The sequence below is a fragment of the Pezoporus flaviventris genome, unplaced genomic scaffold (genome assembly GCF_033815535.1).
Source record: "Pezoporus flaviventris isolate CSIRO_AGI_PZ_B2104156 unplaced genomic scaffold, CSIRO_AGI_Pfla_v1 ptg000013l, whole genome shotgun sequence".
NCBI classification, from domain to species: Eukaryota; Metazoa; Chordata; class Aves; order Psittaciformes; family Psittacidae; genus Pezoporus; species Pezoporus flaviventris.
Genome location: NW_026892561.1, coordinates 16,287,359 through 16,307,613, shown reverse-complemented (window position 1 = coordinate 16,307,613; position 20,255 = coordinate 16,287,359). Strand labels below are relative to the sequence as shown.

Genomic DNA, 20,255 nt, shown 5'->3' with positions numbered 1-20,255 from the left:
AACAGAAGTTCAAACACTCAAAATGTTCTCTTACAGAAAACATAACCAAAGGAAACACTGTAATCCAACTCGATTGACACATTATTTCCAGGGCATTCAAGTTTGAAACTTCCAACAACACTGTTATCAAATTACACAAAGACAATAAGCATCCTTAAATGAAACCAAAGTAGGAGGTGAACTACAAATAACTCTAAAAAGGCACCGTGTGAGAGCCAGCAGGTAGCCTGTGGTATATGAAAATACACCTGCAAGGATGCAAGAAGGAAAAAAAGGCTGCCTGCAACATAGGCCAAGGGATTATGAAAAAAGAAGATGGCCTCACAAGAAAATCTTGGCCAAAGCAGGGTCAACAGGCCAGCAGCAAAGTAACTCTTGTCAGGAGAACGTAATTATTTTCTCTGTAATTATGCAATGAAGATTATGTGATAGGGAAGCACAGAATTCTTGAGACTCTTCTACCTAAAATACTCCTTTACCTTCCCCCAGGTATTTCCACAGACAATGCCAAATATTTTGGGTTTTCTTGGTTGTTGTTTTGGGGGTTTATTTGGCTGGTTGGTTGTTGGTTTTTTTCAGAGACAAAATAAATATTCTAATAAACACTTTAATAACTAAAGATACTGGAGAGAAGAAAACAAATGTACAGTGTTTCAGAGAGTTTTAAGAAATAAGACCACTGGACCACTAACTATGCAACCAGTTTCATGGGATAGAAAATTTCACAGTCACTTCTATATGAAGCTCTGCAATTCATGTTTACTAAGTATTTATTCAAATCCATCTTGCTTTGACATCTAGATTTGGAGAATTTACCACTTGCAGCACTATTTTAACACTTAATTCATCTTCCCAATGAAAGTTACATGGTTTACTATAACGCTGAATTTTTTTAGTGTAAGTTTGAAGTAATTAATCATTTTGAGTTTCTTGAGCAGAAAAAAACCCTAATGACTAAGCACTGGGTAATTTCTTCCCAGGCTGTCCACAATTTTCTCTCCAATAAACTATTTCTCTACTTTCTGTTTCATTAAGAACTCTAGCACTGAAGCTTGAGAGCGTACCTTTTTTTAACACTTCCTTATAACTTACTTTTACCTCCTAAAACGTTGATATGATGCACATAGCATCAAAAAACCATCTTTATCAGAGAATAAGAATAGACTTGTTTGATGTGACCATTTGTTTTTCCGCCCTCTCTGACACCATTAGATCCCTCACTAGCTTGCAGCAGCTTTCCATTATTTGGGTGAAGACTCTTAAGTCACTGTGCTGCTACTACCAAGATCCTCCCATTTGTCACCTCCAGCTACTCCTATCAGCTGCACACTTACAAATGCCTGGAATTCCCCCATATTCCAAGAATAAGAAATTCAAGAACAGGTCACAGATCTTCCCTGCCAGTGTGCCTGGGATCCAGATTATTTAGGTTTGCCAATTTAAAAACACTTACTAGATACTGCTTAAGAGTCACCTTTTTTATTAATGGCCCAGGAATTCTTATGCAAAAGCACGCACCCATTCTCCTCCCATTCACAGAACTGAAACATTTATTTTTGGCAAGAATGTAAAAAGGTTCACTCTTCACCATCTCCATCTACTATACTCAAATCATGATCCCTTTTGTTTTCAAAGTATTTAAATAAATCGTAGCATTCAGTCCTGAGAGCCCTGGATTCTTTTCCCTTAGTGGCAAGAAATAAAATTATTAAGAAAAAGAAAAAAGTTGCACAACTTTGTTCTGTGCATGTGCCCCTTCCTCCAGTAGGACTACTTCAAAACAAGGGTTGTGTCACTTGAAAAAACAGTAATATTTTTTGTAATAACTACAATAGAATTTTCAGAATTAACTCTCACTTCCCAGTTTACTTAGTAAAACAGTTGGGGGGGAATCTAACACTTCATATTGTTATCTGCAAAACACAGCACCCTTCATTATGACAAAACCAACCCATGCATTTGTCATAATAGAAGTAATTTCTTCATTAGCTTTCAATATTAGCTTATCAGTAGCCAGACTGGAAAAAGAAAGTTATTGCAAACTGATTCCTAGCAATTGTGCATATCTCAACATAACTGACTTCCTTTTGAACAAAATTACCAAGATGTTATTTGCTTATTATAAAAGTGATTTTCCTTCATTTCTTAGAGATGGCCCAACTCAAATCAAAGAACACAGAGAGTATGCACAAACATTTTGCAGAAGCATTCTTACAGCGCCTACATCCTCCTTTTGATTGCAGCCAATTTCAACTCTATGACTAAAGTGCGGAAGGCTTTCAGTGCTGAAGTCGCCACACTACTCCGGATTGTTATGTCTCTCTCAAAAACACTTGCCTTGTGACTGGATGAATAGAACTGCTGAAATTTGGGGCCTACGAGAATAACAGACAGGGACTGTAGTGATAGGACAAGGGGTAATGGGTTAAAACTTACACAGCGGAAGTTCAGTTTAGATATAAGGAAGAAGTTCTCTACTGTGAGGATAGTGAAGATCCGGAACAGGTTACCCTGAGAAGTGGTAAATGGCCTATCCCTAGCAACATTCAAGGCCAGGTTGGACAGAGCCTTGGGGGACATAGTTTAGTATGAGGCACCCCTGCCCACGACAGGGGATTGGTAAGTAGATGATGTTGGATCCTTTCCAACCCAAACCATTTTGTGACTCTGCAAATATAATGTTCTGTGGATTTTTTTTTGGTGGGCTGGTGGAGGTGGGGGGTGTGCCCATGTTTTGCGGTGGGTTTTATTTTTATTTTTTAAGCAAAGATAAGAAAAATAACCCCTCATACAACCCTCCCTGTGCTTGGTTTTAACTTCCCACTTCAAGTGTCACTCGTAACATCAACAGATAGGATTTTTTAAATATTTTCTCTTCCTAGCACTTATTCTCCCCTGCCAGAAAGGGCATTTTCAAATAACATCACTGATATCCTTGCAGTAACCCTACGTCCTAGGCTATTCCACATTTCCACACCCTAAACTAAAACAAACTTTTTAAAAGGTATATCAGTGTCTCCACAGGAGAAAAAAAAAAAGCAGAGCTTAAACTTTTTTGAGCAATTCAACTGTATTTCAAGACCACACCACTTGTGAGCTCCTCAAATTTGATTTTCACTTAGCTTCTCCACTTACTCTTTTTGCAGCTACCAGATCACAATCATATATATATATATTTAATTATGAATATGTATCAAACAGAGCTCCCTCTTAATGAAGTATGTGTTAAAACCAAAGGAAATTCAAATCAACATGAGGGGTGTAAATGAACTACTAACTATTGTATTTTACCATTCAATATTTTAATGAAAAAAAACTTATTTCTTGAAACTGTAATTGAAACCCAGACTCAACTTCTGGGCAAAAATATACAAATCAAAAACAGCATAAGGCAAACACTAACAGTCAGATTGATACACTCCAAGTTCTCAGTCTCATCACTACCAGGCAATGTAAGTCCAATAGCTTCAAAAAGATTTTGGAACTATGCTTTAAAATACTATAAAGCCCAGTAAGAAGTCCAAGGCATTTCTTCACCAAAGCTGGTGAATAGGCTGAAAATGCTTGGGCCCTTATTGCTGAAGTAGGGCTCAAGTGGCTTGGAAATGCATTCTGTAGACCAGAGTCTTCCAAAGAGAGAAATAAAGAGTTTTAGATGGGGTGGTCAGATTGCTTACTTGGTGGTTTTGAATCTCTAGGTGCTAACAATATGGAATTAACTGTCCATATTGTAATTCATCTACACAGAGTTTTGCAAGGGCTTTTTTGTTGATTGGTTGGTCAGGGTTGCTTGCTGTTTGTTTTGTTGGTGTTTGTATGCACCCATCCCCCCACCCTGTTATGTCCCACCCTCTCCCCCCACCAAAACCAGCATACACATTTATAAATGGCTTTAAAGAATGCCCTCCCCCAGAGCATCATCATCACTTAATTCTTAGTGGAACTGCAGGATGGCCACCTCTCATTCTCTAAAAAGGGCTGATCTGCCTTCAGTGGAGAATTCAACTCCGTGTGCAAATGACAGAAATAGATTAATATTTTGGGCAGGTGATGCCAAGAGAAGATTTGACACTTCCACTGTTAGTGGCCTAGGTCTTCAAGGTAGTGTCTGTCCCGAGAGCTTCCTGAATGATTTTTTTCACAGCAGAGATAGAAGTTCCTTTCAGTGTCAGACATAAATGAGGATTTAAAACCTCTCACTGAATATTCTGCACAAGACTCTTCTCTGCAATATCAGATATAAATCAAATGAAACAGAAGATCTCTGAAACATTTTACTTAAGGGATGTTGGTTTACTTAATTGTAACTGAACCAAGTATATTTATTTGTAGCCATGTACTTGGTAAGCTTGTTTTCTGCTCATAAAGTGTTTTAGGAAGAATCAAGTCTTTCATTCATAAAAAAAATGAAATTCAACTTCCAAGTGCAAACTCCATTATGAATTGTACAGTGTAATACACATCTCCAGAACCCCAGTCCTTTTGAATGTCAGAACTTCTCCAGCTAAGCGCTAATTCATTTAGTTGCAAGATTCTGTAGGTATTTCTTGTGCTCTTGCTAGTTTCAATTGAATTGCTGAAACATCATAAATATAGGGTCAGCTAGTGAAAGCAAGCACAAATACACTATCTGTACAGTATTTTAATGGAAATATAGAAACATACCAAAGACAACAAAAAAAGAAACACAGATTAAGAAGCTAATAAAAGCCTAAGCTGACCTTGATATTTGCAGAGCCTGGGAAATAAGCAAAATGCCAACTCAGGTTCTAAGTGACCTTGTACAAAGTAAACAGCTAGTCCATGTGGTATTTCAAAATTGAAAACTAGAAGTAGAAAAGGGGAACAGACTTTGACTCTTAGCACTTTTTGCCCACTTCGAAACTAAGTTACTTCCTGCATATTTCCCCTCAGAAAAGCCATTTGAAGTAAGACAGGCATGTCTGCTGCTTTGATTGCTCCCATTTTCCGACCAGCAGGAACTGGACAGGAACTCCAGGAGCTTCTCTTTAGGCAGACACAGGATGCAGTGGTTCAAGGGAAGTGGTGGAATCACCCTGGAAGTGTTTAAAAACCATACAGGTAAGTACCTCAGTGATATGGTTTAGTGGTGCTCTTGGCAGTCCTGGGTTAATGGTTGGACTTGATGATCTTTGAGGTCTTTTCCCACCCAGCTAATTCTATGATTCTATGACTGTAAGGCCCCTCAAATAGTTGGACTGGATTTCATTGATGAGAAACAGCCAGCCCCTTCTCCTACAGGTCTTTATGTTAAAAAAAATTTAAAAAAATCTGATTTATAAAGGTAAGGCAGATAGCACATAAAATGAGTAGAATCCTACACTGAAAAAGTAAAGCATTAGCTTGAGCAAATAAGAAACCAAAACAGTGATCCTGGGAAGCAGCAGACACCTCCTAAAGCTGACCCTGCTGAACCATAGAAGCTTTGCATAAAGCCCAATTCCAACTGCACTGATCCTGCAGCTGAACACAAGACCTTCAGTCAGTTCAGAGGTCTTCATCTTTAGCAGAACAGCCTTTCCATAAAGGAGAAAGTTTTCTTGGCCTCTTAACAGCTCTCCAGCAGGAAAGACTGCTGATGCACAGCTGGAGTACCAGAGCCTAAAGTCTCTGAGAGATCTTACACTAAGTTTAAGCACTGGAAACATTTAGTAGGACAAAGGATGCAAATACCTTCCTATGCCTTAAAAAATAATTAGTTCCTTGAAAACTGAGCTGGGAAGAGAAAGCAATGTCCTTTTTTCTCAAAACTGCACCAGCACTGGGCTCGGCCTGAACTGGAAGTGAGAATACCTTAAAAGTTCAGTGATGCTGAACAGGAAAGATATTCCAGTGAGAATCACAAACTGGTCCTAAAGGTCTTAGAAGACTCACTGTAAGAGGAGCATCAGGTTACCAGAAGTTCTTATGCTTTCATTCTCTCAGTACCTCACCAGAAGTTTGTCATTTATCCCATGCTAGTGGCTGGGGTACACAGCGAAGAGCTCACCAGCTCTCTTGAAAGGGCTATCTGGGAATCTATAAACCAGATCTAGACAAACACTCTCTGAAAGATTTATTTCACAAAGTATTCCAAAGATTGTTGTATGGTTTTTGAATACCATCAGTATAGCTGAAGAAAGCATGGCTTATTAGAACTGTTTACATTTCTTCCTCCAAGTTTCAAAGGACTACTAGGTGAGAAGGTGAATGGCATCTTATCAAATCTCAGGAACAGACTAAAAGATAAGAAACAGTATTTGTACAAATGAACAAATCTACTTGTGGCAGAAGGTTAGCAATGACACACTGCAAGGGGCCATGCAGTTTCTTCCGCTCTCTAACCACCCATGTGTATATTCAGGATGCCAGAAGGAAGACTGCATCTGACTGGGTAAAGACATTTCTCTGTCCAGTTCTTTCTTATAACATAAGGAAAACATCTGCATTGAAAGCATAACCCAACGCATCTTGGTCAGTCAGGTCAAAGCTCTATTACCTCAAGCTGCTGTGTGAGCCTCCTCAGCAAATGGAAAAGTAAAGGAAAAATTGCATGGAACTATATGGCCTTCTAGTAAAATGGTGGTTACAAAAACTACTTTAGCTCCCATGGTTTTGAATTGTGTACATGTAAAAACATTCAACTGATCTTTAACTCACAAAATTAGCCATATGCCCTGAAAAAAAAAAAAGTTACAATTTATGAATACATACAGGCACCAAAACATATAATTAACGGCCTGGAAGGAGATGAACAGTAGGCCGTGATATCTTTAACAAAATAATAGTTATATTATCCAAGGGAAAGCCAGGGAATTACAAACTCATGCAACCAAGCAAGGTGGCTGGGTAGTGTAACAGCAGACAAGGCCTGATGCACAAACGCCAAGTAAAATACAAAAGCAGACTTGTTGCAAAAGGTTTAAGTTAGGCACTCCTTGAGGAAACACTTTAGCTTCCCTGGAAGAGTTCAGTGGGGACCTCGGCTCAATCACAGCTTTAATCAACAGAATAAACATTGCTGACAAGACATTTGACTACAAGGAAGAACAATGCAAACAGTTGTTGTGCAATAGGTGTGGCATAACTTCAGTCTAGAATACATTTTGCAGTATTGAAGCCACCACATTTGAATACACAGTGAAAAGGGGTAGAGTTCAGAGTCCTACAGACTGATGGAGAGAAGAATTTTCTAAAAGACTTACAAAGCCATTGTACCCACAAAGGGAGAAAGATGATAAAAAGTATAATACAACAGTTATTGCAGGGAAGATACAGGAAGAAACATATTACAAGCACATACACAAAAGAAAATATTTAATCATTTACATAATTTGATTTAATTGACATAAGGTATCTCAAAGCAAAGAAATTTAAACTTCTCTGAAAGAGGCAAAACCATTATACAGACAAGAAAATCCAGAGCAATAAACAGATAATACTGAAAGGGATCAAGCGTGATGGCCAGATCACATCTAAATTCCAAACCCTCCAACAAAGCCATCTCCACAGCTCCCTGCAAGCAATCCAGTGAATACAAACACTGCTTTCAGCTCCAAGAACAGCTTCAGGCACACATAGAATTCAATGGACTACACTGTTTACATCTCCAAAAAGTGACCATCTCCAAAAAGTTGCATGTATGTTCAGTAAAAGTCTTCCCTGCTTAAGTATTACAGTAGTTTCCCCTGAAAACTGCACTGAAGCCAAATATTTTTTCCTTTGTAGGAGTTCTCTAACTGAACTGAAGCGAGAGCCACAAGCTCTCAAAAAAGTGCTCCTTCCCCAGGACCTCACAGCATCTTACTCCTGTTTGAAATAAAGGACTACAGCAGTAAGCAGTAAGGAAATATAGGAAAGCAGTAAGCAGCCATTCCCAAACCTCAGGTGTTGGATTTTTTGCTTTAATAGATCTATTGTATCTTGGGCAATGTCAAATGCCATCCAAGATATCACAAAATCTAAGAGCTTAATACTGAATTTGAACAATTGAAGATGAAGCTTCCGTTGTAGCGAGAAGAGTAAACATCTGTGTTTATTTTAGGCTAATGTGGAGGAGAAAAGAGTTTAATTTCATAACCACACTGGGAAGCATATAGTGGAACTAATGGGCTTTTACAAGGGATTTTACAACCCCCAAATACAAAACTCTGGGCTTTAAGAGACTTACACATGCTCTGATCCATTAAATACTGCCTTAAATCACTCCCCACAGACTACTGGCTAGAGCAGGCAGTTCTGATATAGCTTTTCAGAGGCAGTAATACAAGTGAACAGAACAAAATTAATTAAAAATTATTAGTGATGCACTAATGACAGACTTTTAATATGGAGGTGGTAGGTGAAATGACTGGGGACAGCAGCAGAATAGAGAAGTAACCAAAAGGAAATACACATCACCAAGCTACTCGACATTTTGCCATTCTCTTCTCATCTGGAAAATCCAGTGAATCAGGGAAATACCTAACAAGTGAAAAGATCTGCAAGGCAAAAAATGTAATAGCTGGAGCCAAACCTTACAAGTTCATATTCTGAAGCTATCTCAGCAGCACATCTTCAGTAATTATCCAAAGACAAATCACCTCATTCCAAGTACAAGGAAAGGGACAGAAACTGCCAGAAACAAGTGAGCTGCAGACAAAACAGCTATTACTTATTAGACTGGTCTCACAGCACACATCCACCAACCCAGCCTCACCAGAGTGGTCTAGCCTATTCTGTTTTAGTGCCAGACACATGCAAGATATGCTGAAAACTTAAAGACAACTCCACAAGAGATCGCAAAGAGTATTTCCCAGTCTGGAAAGTCACGAAAGACACAAGGGAAAAGGCAGGAGCATAGTCTAAACCGGATGTTGTCATTCCGTAGTCAGATCAGTCCAGCTATTAACACCTCAAGTGTTTTATTACAGCTAACTCTGGCTGATGGGAAATGGAAAGCAGCACAAAACAAGTGGGAGGTAGTGGTGGGTGTTCCAGAATCTATACTGGATATAAAGGTACTGACTAATGGTGTAACTTTTAATGCCACTGAAACACATGCTCTGCACAACTCTGGAATCAAGTACTGCAAAAGAAACAAACAACATCCAGGATAAAGTTTATGTCTAATGCTTCAAATCATTTGTACATTCAAGCTTAGAGCTGTCAGCTCCAGAGGCTGCCACATGCTCCCTGCTCCCTTTGTATCTGCCAGTTCAAACATGAAGGAAGAAAAAGAATCGTAATCCCTCTTGGCCCCTTTCAGAGAACTGTCTCTTGGAGATACTACTGTATGTAGTGACAGCAAATCACCAGCAAATCATTTGCCAAGTTTGGTGTAGATGGATCTCAGCCAGCACCAAAGAGGTTACTATGCTTTTTAGTGAAGTCTGGAAAGGCACCAGAAAGTCCACCATTGCTACACAACTGGGAAAGATGACTGCATTTCTTGTGGGAGTCTGACCCAGCCTCCTTGTGCTAGTACACAGGTAAAGACTGCTCCTGGCACATTTTGTATGTGCATGCCAACCAGAACCAGAGTGCAACCTCAGCAGCATGCTCTGGTTGGTAATAATCAATACCCTATAGAAAATAACAGGATGTATATTCGCTCATTAGGAGACTGGCATGTTCAACATTTATGGTCCATGTCATCTAGCGTCAGTTAGTTCCTCTACATTTCAAGCCTCTGAAGTATTTCAGCAAGGCAGTATTTTTTTGAACACTAAATTAGAATGGCTTATTACTGTATACTTAGCGATATAGAAGCTGAGGAAAGTGGAATTTGGCAAAGAAAGTTTTAAAAAGCAAAATACCGGACAATACAATCTTGAATTAAAATGCTAAAAGACAGCCTTTTGATGTTTATCCTCCCTTCTTAGCAAAGAAGGGTCACATTTGACCATAGTTTAAGGCTGGGATTTTGAAAGAAACCAAGGTAGGGAGCAAATATTACTCTAATTAAATACAAATCAAACCCTTAACTCCACCCTTTGAAAATTCCTGCCTAAAGCTCTGCAGAAAAAGTAACCCTTGTGCTAGTGTTTAAGAGCATATGACCGAGCTAACAGCTATTTTAATTAAAAAGCATGGCCTTGCTGCCTGAAGAGCTTTTCTGCTCAAGACAAACATTTGCTTCTTAAGCTAGCTCCCAATGGTGGAGTCAGCTGTTAGCACACTGTGCTTCCCTTGAGACAAAGGTCGCCTAGATTTTAAATTGTACATTTCACTGGAGCCCCCTTTTCAGGGAAAAACAAAGCCTAAATAAATACAAGTGCCATGGGAGTCTTGCCTTCCCAGCCACAGGGGTAGAAATAATGAAAGGAGGCAAGTAGGCCAAGCCTGCAACTGAAACACTATAATGCAGGTCTTCCAAAACCCATTTGTGTGGACAGTGTGCTCCCTAAACTGAGAGACTCATCCCACAACTCTTGATGCAGCATTTCAGGCGCAAACTGTGCACAGGATTTAACTCAACAGAGGATACAAATCTTAATCTCTGCTGTGCACCACTCCTGAAAGGTGATTTGAGCCAAACAGACTGACAGTGATCCTCTAAACACTGCAAGCTTTCAACAGTGGAGTCTTTCTCAGTAAAGAAAAACAAAAGCATTTACAGCATTTTATATTATGAATCACTTTAGTACCCAAATTCTCAAGTCACCTTTCTTGACACAAAGCTGCGTAGGTTAGATGAACAGAGTGAACAAGTGCATTTTAAACAAAGCCTTGTTCCTTTCTATGAATTGTAGTCTGGAAGGCCTGAGCAGCCTTGAAATCCTCAGCCGGTTTCACTGTCCTGTGGAAGGACATTCTAGACTTCCACATGACTCTGCAGCCCTGGACTGCCATTGCTTCCTCTGCACCGGCTCACTCATGAGATTGCTCCATGAATTTTAATTCCTGATCCCCCCCACACACACACAAAAAAAAAATAAAAAGCAGCTGGACAGGATTTTTTACTAGATTAGTGAGTTAAAGCAGCATGCTCCAACAAATACCAGAGCCAGCTCAGGGGAAAGGGGACAGTGGATGGGAGCAGTGAGAGAAGGCAAAGACGCCTTCTTCCTCAGACAGCAGCAAGCTCATCAGGGTGGTTTAACTGCTGCAGAACATCAGCATAAATGAGAGCCTTCACAGTGGCACAGTCTTTAGCGAGGATTTTTAGCTAATTTTGATTCAAATCACACTTAAACCACACCAAATTCTCTAACCTGCCATGCACAGAAGAGACTTGAGTCTTTCACAAAAGCATCCTGACCTATTTCCAAGAAAAACTGCAATATTTTGCCTTGAAAGGACCCAATGCACACTCATTCTGACAAAGGATTTAGCCTGGGACAAGATAAAGTCATCCTTAAACAAACAAACAAACAATCAGTTAACACTCAGCAACAGGAAAGATCTGGGCCAGTTTCACCAAAACACATCCAAGATCATGTTGCCAGTTACAAGTTTGAGGTTGGCAATCACTATAACCATAAGAAATAGGAGAACTTGGAAGGTGGCAATAAGATTAGTGACAGCAGGAATTTCTCATCATTGTTACTGAAAGGCAAGATTTTATCTTTCCGGGAAAAGCAGCAAAATGAGAAAGAGAAGGCAAGCGCTCCAACAAGAAAGGAACAGTGAGCTCTGAGGACAGGAAATCAGACTGAAAGCAAATGGTGTCTCCAAAGCTGGATTCTAGTGGCAAGCAAAAAAAAGCATTTTTTAAAAAAGAAAAAAATTGCATAGTTCTGTAGTCCAGCCCACCACCTGTCAGGGAATTCCAAGAGGCAGGTGCTTACCAAAAGGAATTGGGACAGATTCTGTTTCAGTAAAGGATGCTTCAATATTACTTTACACAAAACTATTCTTCATCAGATGCAGTAGAGTCTCTTGATTTTTCTAGCAAGCAATGGGACTCATTTCTCCATGCAAACATACTCTACCACCATCCACGGTGCAAAGATCAAATAAAGACTGAAACTGCAAGCAGACCAATTTAAACTTCTCCAAGATGATTTGACAAGTAAGTACCTCAAAGAAGAGGCTGTGGAACCCTTATGAAGGCAGCACATCTACGCTGTTACCTATTTTTGGAAAATTTAACATCCTTTCATTTTTGGCTGACGTTTACTTAGAAACATGCGCATTTGGGCTTCCTCCCCCCCAAGCAGCACACAATGTCCTCTAACCTCAAGGTCTCACTGGAAAGTTTTGATTTTCTGAAGTATTTGCTCTCACAGTTCAACACTGTTGGGCTATAAGCATTTATCAGGAGAGACTTGGAAAGAGTTGTTTGCTCAGCTCTTCCCTCTTCACTTACCTTAGAGATGATTTACAATGTTATAACCATGTTTGTGCAAAGGACAGGCCTGCATTTACACAGCATTTCCTTATTGCTGAGAAACTCATTTTTTTATTGTAGTTTACTTCTGTCAGCATCAGCTGCAGTTCCACCTTGAAAAAAGTTGTGTCTGTCTTCAAACTATTATTTGCCTTGCCTTAGTGTCACCCCTCATGTCTCCAAGCTGGATGTGTACTGTTATCCTGCATTTTCTTGGTGTCTAATTGAAGATGCAGGAAAGTGATTGAAGTCTATTCAGAGAAACAAGCTTCTCCTAAGAAAATGCTACTGAGATGACAGAGCAGAGTCACTGCTGGGATGACCTGCAGGACATGAGAACAAGAGGCATTCAAATGACTTGCATGACATTTCTCCACTCACACCACATGGCTGCATTCACTGTTGAACTGGACAGAGTTTCAGGGCATCATGGGACATCAATTGCAAGCACATTTATTAGGCAAGTATTATTAGGCACATTTATTAGGCATTGTATTACAGATACAATGAATGAATTCCTAAAGGCCAGCTGACCACGTTTGTTTCACTGCACAGCACTGGAATGGCTATAACTAATACATCCTGTGGATGCACAGAGCTACTGCCCTACATGTGTCAAACACTGGCCAGTATGAATATGCATAGCTACTTCTGAAGTTACTCATGTTTTATTATGAACACTGAAACCAACACCATTCACTTCAAACAAGACAATTCAGTTCCCCAAAGGCTCTAACTCTCATTGTACAGCCAAGCTGCTGTTTCCTAAGAAGTGAAACAAGGGTTAGTTCCAAAGTGACCTGATTCCTAAGTCTAGAAAATCAATGGCCTTGAGAAGCTACCACCTAAAACTGCTGCTGTGATGACAACCTTCACTATAAACAAAGGAAATTCTCAGAAAGCCCATTCCATTAAATTGTTTTAGAAAGCCATGGGAATACAAGACTTGGCTGGTTTTCACCAAAGAGAAGCACCCTTCATGCACATAAGGTTTTCTGAAGAGACTGTGCACACAGAATAAAGATGGCACAAGACTATGCCACAACACAGGTCTAATGATTTTTCCCAATGCTAATCAGGGTCCATAAGAGCTTCAGAGAGGGAACTGCCACAACTGCATTGCAAAGAACTTCAGTGGTTAATCAAAGAGACAATCCACCACAAAAACAAACAGAATCACAGCTTATTACCACCAAGGTCTCTTTCAGATGAGTTGCAGAAGTCACCCTTATCTGACAGCAGCTATCCATGCAAATCCTGTAAGCCAAGCTAAGTTTATGATACCTCTACAAAGCAAAATAATCCCTTGTAGATTAAATGCATGGTACATGCTCATGATCCATCATACCATCTATGCTTAAGGAATAAACCTGAGATTAATTTACTACTGACAGTTTATAATTTCTGTGGCATGGAACAAGATTTTAGGGGTCACTGAAGGGCTGTTGGCTCCACAACCAAGCTCTCTGCTTTCCTTTGCAGGTTTCACTTTCTGCAGGCTTTAAAGACATATAGACAGAGAAGCAGTATAGAAGCAAGGGTACTTGCTCATTAAGGAGAGGACTCATTTTCTCCTATTTACATCTAATTTCAAAGAGCAAGCAGTGGTGAATTTCACTCTTATGTGGTTTTAACTTTGCTTACAAACATATAATTTTTTTTGAGTTAATGAGGGCTCTTAACTGGCAGCCTCCTTTGCAGTTAGTGACAACTGGTTTATAATGAGAATGATGCTTGCCAAGGAGAAAGGCTAGAATAACATAAACCCCCTGTCTCCAGCAGTCAAACTCCTCGCAGTTTATTTGTCTGAACTACACATGTAGTGCTACTCACTGCAAGATATTCAAGTTTCAAAGATAACATTTTTCTCTGTTTCTAGGAAATATTCCGAAACTAAGCTTGAACTCCCTTCTCAGGTTTTAAAGGAACTTCAGCACAAGTACCCCCATCTACTTTATGAAAAGAAAAATGAAAATTGAGTCCACACCTCAGTTTTCCATTTTTAGGGCTGTTGTGGGATTTTTAGGTTATTTTCTACCTATGATTTTTGAAAGATAGGCAAAATTATATGCAACCGAGTAAGTGTGCCAGCTAAGGATACCTAGTATGACTCAAAAAACACCACACCAAAACTGGAGGCATTTGTTTTTGAGGTATGGAGACATTTTGTGACTAAATATGACATTGAATTTCCTGTAAGCTGCTTCTTTATATCATGCATAACACTTTCTTGAAATTCACACGTTTCCCCCCTACAGACTCAAGCAGACTCATTTATGAAGCAAAAGTAGCTGTGCTAGTCAGAGAACTCTAGATAAACATTAGTCACAGCAGGAAAATAACTGTAGCAAAAACAAAGCTTCCCATACATACAATTCTCTTTCCTCCCTTTTTCCCACCTATGTTTCCTTTCAGATTTGACCTGTTCCTCAGCAGTGTTACTACTACCTACATGAGGATCATTACCCCAGGTTAAAAATACCCCCAAACATATCAAAAAAGCACAGCTATATGCACACCCCCATAATAGCAAAGCCATGTTTTGTACTTTTGGAAAACTCATACCCTCTTACAAAGTAATTCATACAAGAAGTACAGCTCTGATATTGGCACTACACTGCAGCTCATGAACCATGGTACCTTTCTATCAAACACACGCACATAAGCCCATAATACTGCCTGATGCAGTGGGAAATTGCCCTCCGTTGTGGTGGCTTTGATGCACAGTTTTCTTTAAAGGGTTTCACTGGCATCTGCTCCCCAGACTGCAGAACAAGGCACGGATGCGAGCTGCCTTCAGCTGTATGTAACTCCAGTTGTACACTGGATGAAGACCAGAAGTCCTGCATTTCTTTTCCATAGTACATACCTGTCCATTGTGGTGGGCAGCGGCAGTTATATGTGTTCACACCATCCACACATATACCCCCATTTTGGCAGTTGTGATTTGGGCAGTCATCAACGTTGTGCCCGCAGACTCTTCCCTCGAAACCTGGAAAAGCAGAAACACAGCAGACTGAAAAGGGTTCCAGCCTCTTTTGAGGAGAACTCACCCCTCATACAGCTTCCCCCCTTTTTTTGTTGAACACTTGCACTGTTAACCTAATCATGGTGAACCTCAATGTAGCATGCTGACCACAGACTTTGTTAAATGCCTCTGCTGACAGTATGCAGGTCAGATTACACAGTTAAGACACTATTGCCATGGACAGATGGCCTAATAGGTTTTCACAACCAGAAAGGACTGGGTTTTTTTTAAGTGACTAATGAGTACTGTCATTCAAAGCAAACTTGGTCAAAAGACCAAGACATTTATTTTACTATCATGTAAGCTCATCAATGCCCAAACACAGCAGTTAGAGCATGAACCAGGACAAGTTTTTCCCATGGCAAAAGAACTGCCTGGCATTCACTTTATGAATACCTCAGCATAGTTCACACACCTTAGCTGTGTCAGAGAAAGATCTTCTATGCTTTGAAAATGAGCTTCCAAATTCCTGTTCTGGACCTCTTCAGTGTTAGACCTAAGTGTGTCAATCAACAAATCAGCCACCACCCAAGTGATACTTATACACTAAGCCCTGACTGAAAAGCAGAAGACACCAGACATGTTCCTCAATGAAAATCAAGGCTTCTAATGAATGTAGCCACAATGGCAAAATACCCTTGCTATATGTCCCTCTACTTTCAAATAAGGATAAGTGAGGACGTTAGGGAAGGGAATCATCAGTAGTCCATCTTCCCCCCAATTTCCCCTGCTGATTTACTTCATGCTTCATTAAATAAACTTGCCATTTCTGCTGGATGAGACTGCTGTTTATCAAAGCACAAGTGGATGCATGCAAATGTGGATGAAATAAATGATTCCAGAACACACACATTAATTTAAAACAGCAGCTCTGCCTCTTCACTGCTTTGGAATGTAATATTAATATGACGCAGTCCTCTCATCCAAAATTATGCTTTAACCCCTCTACTTTTGATGCCCTGCTCCAAATGCTTCCATAACATCTGTGTCAAGTCACACAGACCCTTCCAAGCAACATCTGGTGCAACGCAGATCGTGCTGTGCGGTAGATGAGGCAGACTGTAAAGCCCTGACACAGCTTCTCTAGACTACCACTACTCTCAAGAGACTTGAGAGATGATTCTTATGCATTCCCTCCTCTTAAAGTTCTCCGATATCACAGGTAAGAGTCAGGAGTGCTGTTGCCAAGTTTTAACAAGTGCATCTTGCACCAGCACCCTCTCCTTTCAAAGCACCTCTTACCTTTGCCCAAGATCCTGCAAATATCATGGCATCAGGGAAGGTTAAAATGAAGAAGAAATATAACTTGGTTAGCCTGAGTCCTAATCATCACAACAGCACCTTCCTGGCGAAAGCTGCTGAGGATCAACTACCAAGGAACACAATCAGCATCAGACCACTATGTTTAAAACTGCATAAAGCTACCATGCACGACTAAAAGCTCAGCTGTAAAACACAGGGGTGTCCTATCAGCTTGCTTTCCAGCTTGAGAGACACCTCACTGACCGTAGATGGTACTCAAGTCAGCAGTGTGATCAGCATGGAAATACACCCAGAACCACAAACGCAAAAGGTTTATGATTTAGCTTAAGGTGTCCCTGCCCACGGCAGGGGGGCTGGAACTAGGCGATCTTAAGGTCCTTTCCAACCCTAATTATTCTATGATTCTATGTTCTCACCCCTTCATCTCAGACAATATGAAGACCTACCCTACATTTTAGTAAACAAATTCCTGAGAGCAGGGATTTATTTAAAACTAACCTTCCTGTACTGCACACAAATTTGGAGCAGCCCAATAATAATAAACAGTAATAAAGCATGGAAGTCACCTGAATACTAAAACCTCACCGAACCATTGCACATTTTCACATTTTAACCAGCTATACTATCATCTAAGAGCTGATCCTCAAGCATTTCATGCAGATGTAGAAAACCATTAATCCCACACTAAAAGCTAAAGGATAACATTAGTGGCAGTAGACTATAAACAGAAAAAGAAAAAAAAGGCAAGGTAGTAAAAGGTTGAGAAGAAATGACCCACAGACAAGTGTGATCAGTCAAAAGACATCTCCAAGGGAAAGGGAACCAGGAAGGGTTGAAATGGTGAAGATGACGCTATTTTGAGTGCACACCTGAAGAAAACACACGTTTCCTTTTTGGTAACTTCTCAGCTCCCAGTCTTCCTTTAAACTTCTCTTACTCTGAACAACAACTCTGTCTTAGCTTCAGAACATCCAAGGCTGGAAAGGCATGATTTTTGTGTCCTCTTCAAGTCCTACTTACACCACAATACTGCAATCTGTTCAATTTGTAAATTGAACTGTCCTAGCAAAGTTTCGCTTCCATTCTTAAAATCAGTCCTTTAGTCACAGTTGTTTGGGTCAATGCATCTACACTGGAGCACAAGCATGAAGTTGCTGAGACACATGAGCTTTTCTGAAGCTGGGTCCCAGTATGATTTTGCAGTTACATAACCTGATTCTTCCACAAAGCCAGAGTTCACTGTTTTGAAGTTTCTGAACACCTGATGCTGTTTCCTGTTCCCCTCTGTGCTGGGACTCGCATGTTGTCCTTTGCTTTCTCTTTCCAAGAGAACAGTTTGACAGTTTGCAATACATATCCTGACTTTTGCTCCATGTCTCCAAGCACATCAAATTAAGGAATGAGAACCTCAAGGGGAAAAGTGTTCCCACTGCTAACAGCATGTTGTTCCTCTGCTAGTACACAGACTGATACAAGCAGATATCTTTACTCCTATGTCATCTGAAAACTCCACCCCATTCCAGAGCACAATAATCCAATTCTCTCCAAATCTTAATCCTTAGCCTTGTTTCAATCTATAAATTACACCTTTCTGCAGGACCAACAAATTATGGGGTCAGGAAATTATACCTTAATGAAAATGTCACTTTTATTGCCAAACTTACAGGTATTAGAGATCTCAGAGTGCTAAAACTGACCTGTATCATTTCAACTCAGAAGCAAGATTATGCATACCAGGTGCCCAACAGCAGTCACCTGGATGCAACTCCAACAATTCATCTTCTTGAAATCTGTATGAGATGGACTACTCCATGTAGGAGACCCAGCTCACCCAGAGCAGAGAGGCACACACACCATCTGGTACTCTAAGACTGCAGCCATGCAGAACCTCGCACCCCACAGGATGCAGCTCATCTCTAAATCTCAGAAAGCAGAGTCTTCCCCACCATGGGAACTTCAGTATTTCAGTACGTTTGCTAGACCCCATCCATGATGCTCGCCACACAGTGCCGTGTAACGCTCTGCTATGAACTGGCGTGAGGTTACTTCCTCTTCCCAGGAAGTGTTCCAGCTCTCATAAACAGCCTGCTCCAGCCTGACAGATCGTTTCCTGAACAAGCCCTTGGAATTCCCTAGGGTCCTTATCTTAGTTAATGGGTAATTATTTTGATGGATAACAATGAATAATCACTTTCCCAGCTAAGAACTTCCTCTATTGACTTGTTTAACATTCCATTAAAAGGTTAGTTGCCAAATGAACTCCATTTTTTTCAAATATTTGTAACTACAAGCTCATTCTTATATTTAAGGGAGTTGCTAATGCTTCAGGTTAAGTCTTTCACAAACGGTTTTGGTAGTTGCTTTTTTCTTACTACAACTCTCTATTACAATTGACCTAACAGGCTCACCTGTCTACCACCTTGTTTTTACCTAAATTACCAAAGCCCAGAGGAAAAATGATTATGCTAGACAAATGGAAAATATGAAGTTACCTTTCATACAGATACAATACTTACAGTATATAACTCTTCACTTACACTTGCCCCCAAAAGCTGACTTCTAACACACATGACTTCATGAATCACCTAATGCAAAATTTGCTTGTGTAAATCCACAAGTGAAATGGGAACCTGAGAATTTAAAATAGCAGCTTGACTATACTTTACAGAATCACTTGTCCTACTGTAGAAAAAGCTGCTCTGACACGTAACTCCAGGTTGGGGGACAGAGTAGGAGGAGTACTACATTTTCAAGGTTTCATTATCATGTATCTGTATTTACAAAAAATTAAATTCACTCAAAAGCCAAGAAAACACCTACAAGAAACAAGAACCCATTTCAGGACCAGTCCAGGAGTAACCTAATTATGCCTAAATTGCTGCTTGGGCACAATCAGTTTATTTATAGCAGTTTCACAGATCACAAGATGCAAAATCATAGCAAAAACCATTTCAGCAATTCAAGATGTAACTGCCTCCTGCCTCTATGACCATAATGCTGAGCGATGGTAACATCTTAAGGCAATCCAGAAAGAAGGGCTAGAGCAATTCCATTTATAGTCACAGTACCATCGGCATTGCTCCAATTCAGAGAGGGAGTCTGAAGAGGAATTTTTAGTCCATAATCTTGGAACTCTCTTCCAGATGAGGAGGGCACCCTCACATCTTCCCTGGGCACAACAGACCACTATTTTTCTTCTCTTTCTGTTGACCTTTCCTTCCCAGACAGAACCTTTTCCAACACTTCAGAAATTTTGCTCTGCATGCTGCACTAAGGGGGAAGAAATGGCTGTGTGCCTTGCCTTTATCAAAGGGTTTAATGTAAGCATCTTGGCCTCTCCAATCTCTCCCTTTTTTTGCTGTTTTTCAAATGGCTTGTTTAAAAAAAATAAAAATCAAGCCATCAAAACAACATGGCCAACTTAAACAAATACAGGAAACACAGAAGTGAAGGCTCTCAAAGCAGCGTTAACCCACCCCCACTATAAATGTTGTGCAACAAGTCCAAAAAAGCAGCTAATAATCCAAAATGTGTGTGAGCAGTGTAGGTGTGTAGCTGTTACTATAGTAACCTCATTTTCATTTCCTGACCATAGTTTAGCCAGCCCACACACTTGTCTGAGGGAAAATGTGCTTCAACCCAGTCTCGCGC

The 20,255-nt window shown here is 40.1% G+C and overlaps 2 protein-coding genes across 4 annotated transcripts in view; both read right to left on the bottom strand.

Moving 5' to 3' along the window:
• Nucleotides 1-20,255, bottom strand: part of REG4 (regenerating family member 4) — a 126,680-nt gene that overhangs the window by 49,954 nt on the left and 56,471 nt on the right. The window lies entirely within an intron of this gene.
• The window catches only part of NOTCH2 (notch receptor 2), an 88,162-nt gene that overhangs the window by 45,381 nt on the left and 22,526 nt on the right, over nucleotides 1-20,255 (bottom strand). For all 3 annotated transcript variants that reach the window (XR_009743100.1, XM_061451809.1, XM_061451808.1), the window contains exon 5: nucleotides 15,183-15,305. Coding sequence is in view for 2 of the 3 variants with exons in the window: in XM_061451809.1 (XP_061307793.1) it covers nucleotides 15,183-15,305 (123 nt within the window). In the remaining variant the exon portion in view is untranslated. The remainder of the gene's footprint in view (nucleotides 1-15,182; nucleotides 15,306-20,255) is intronic.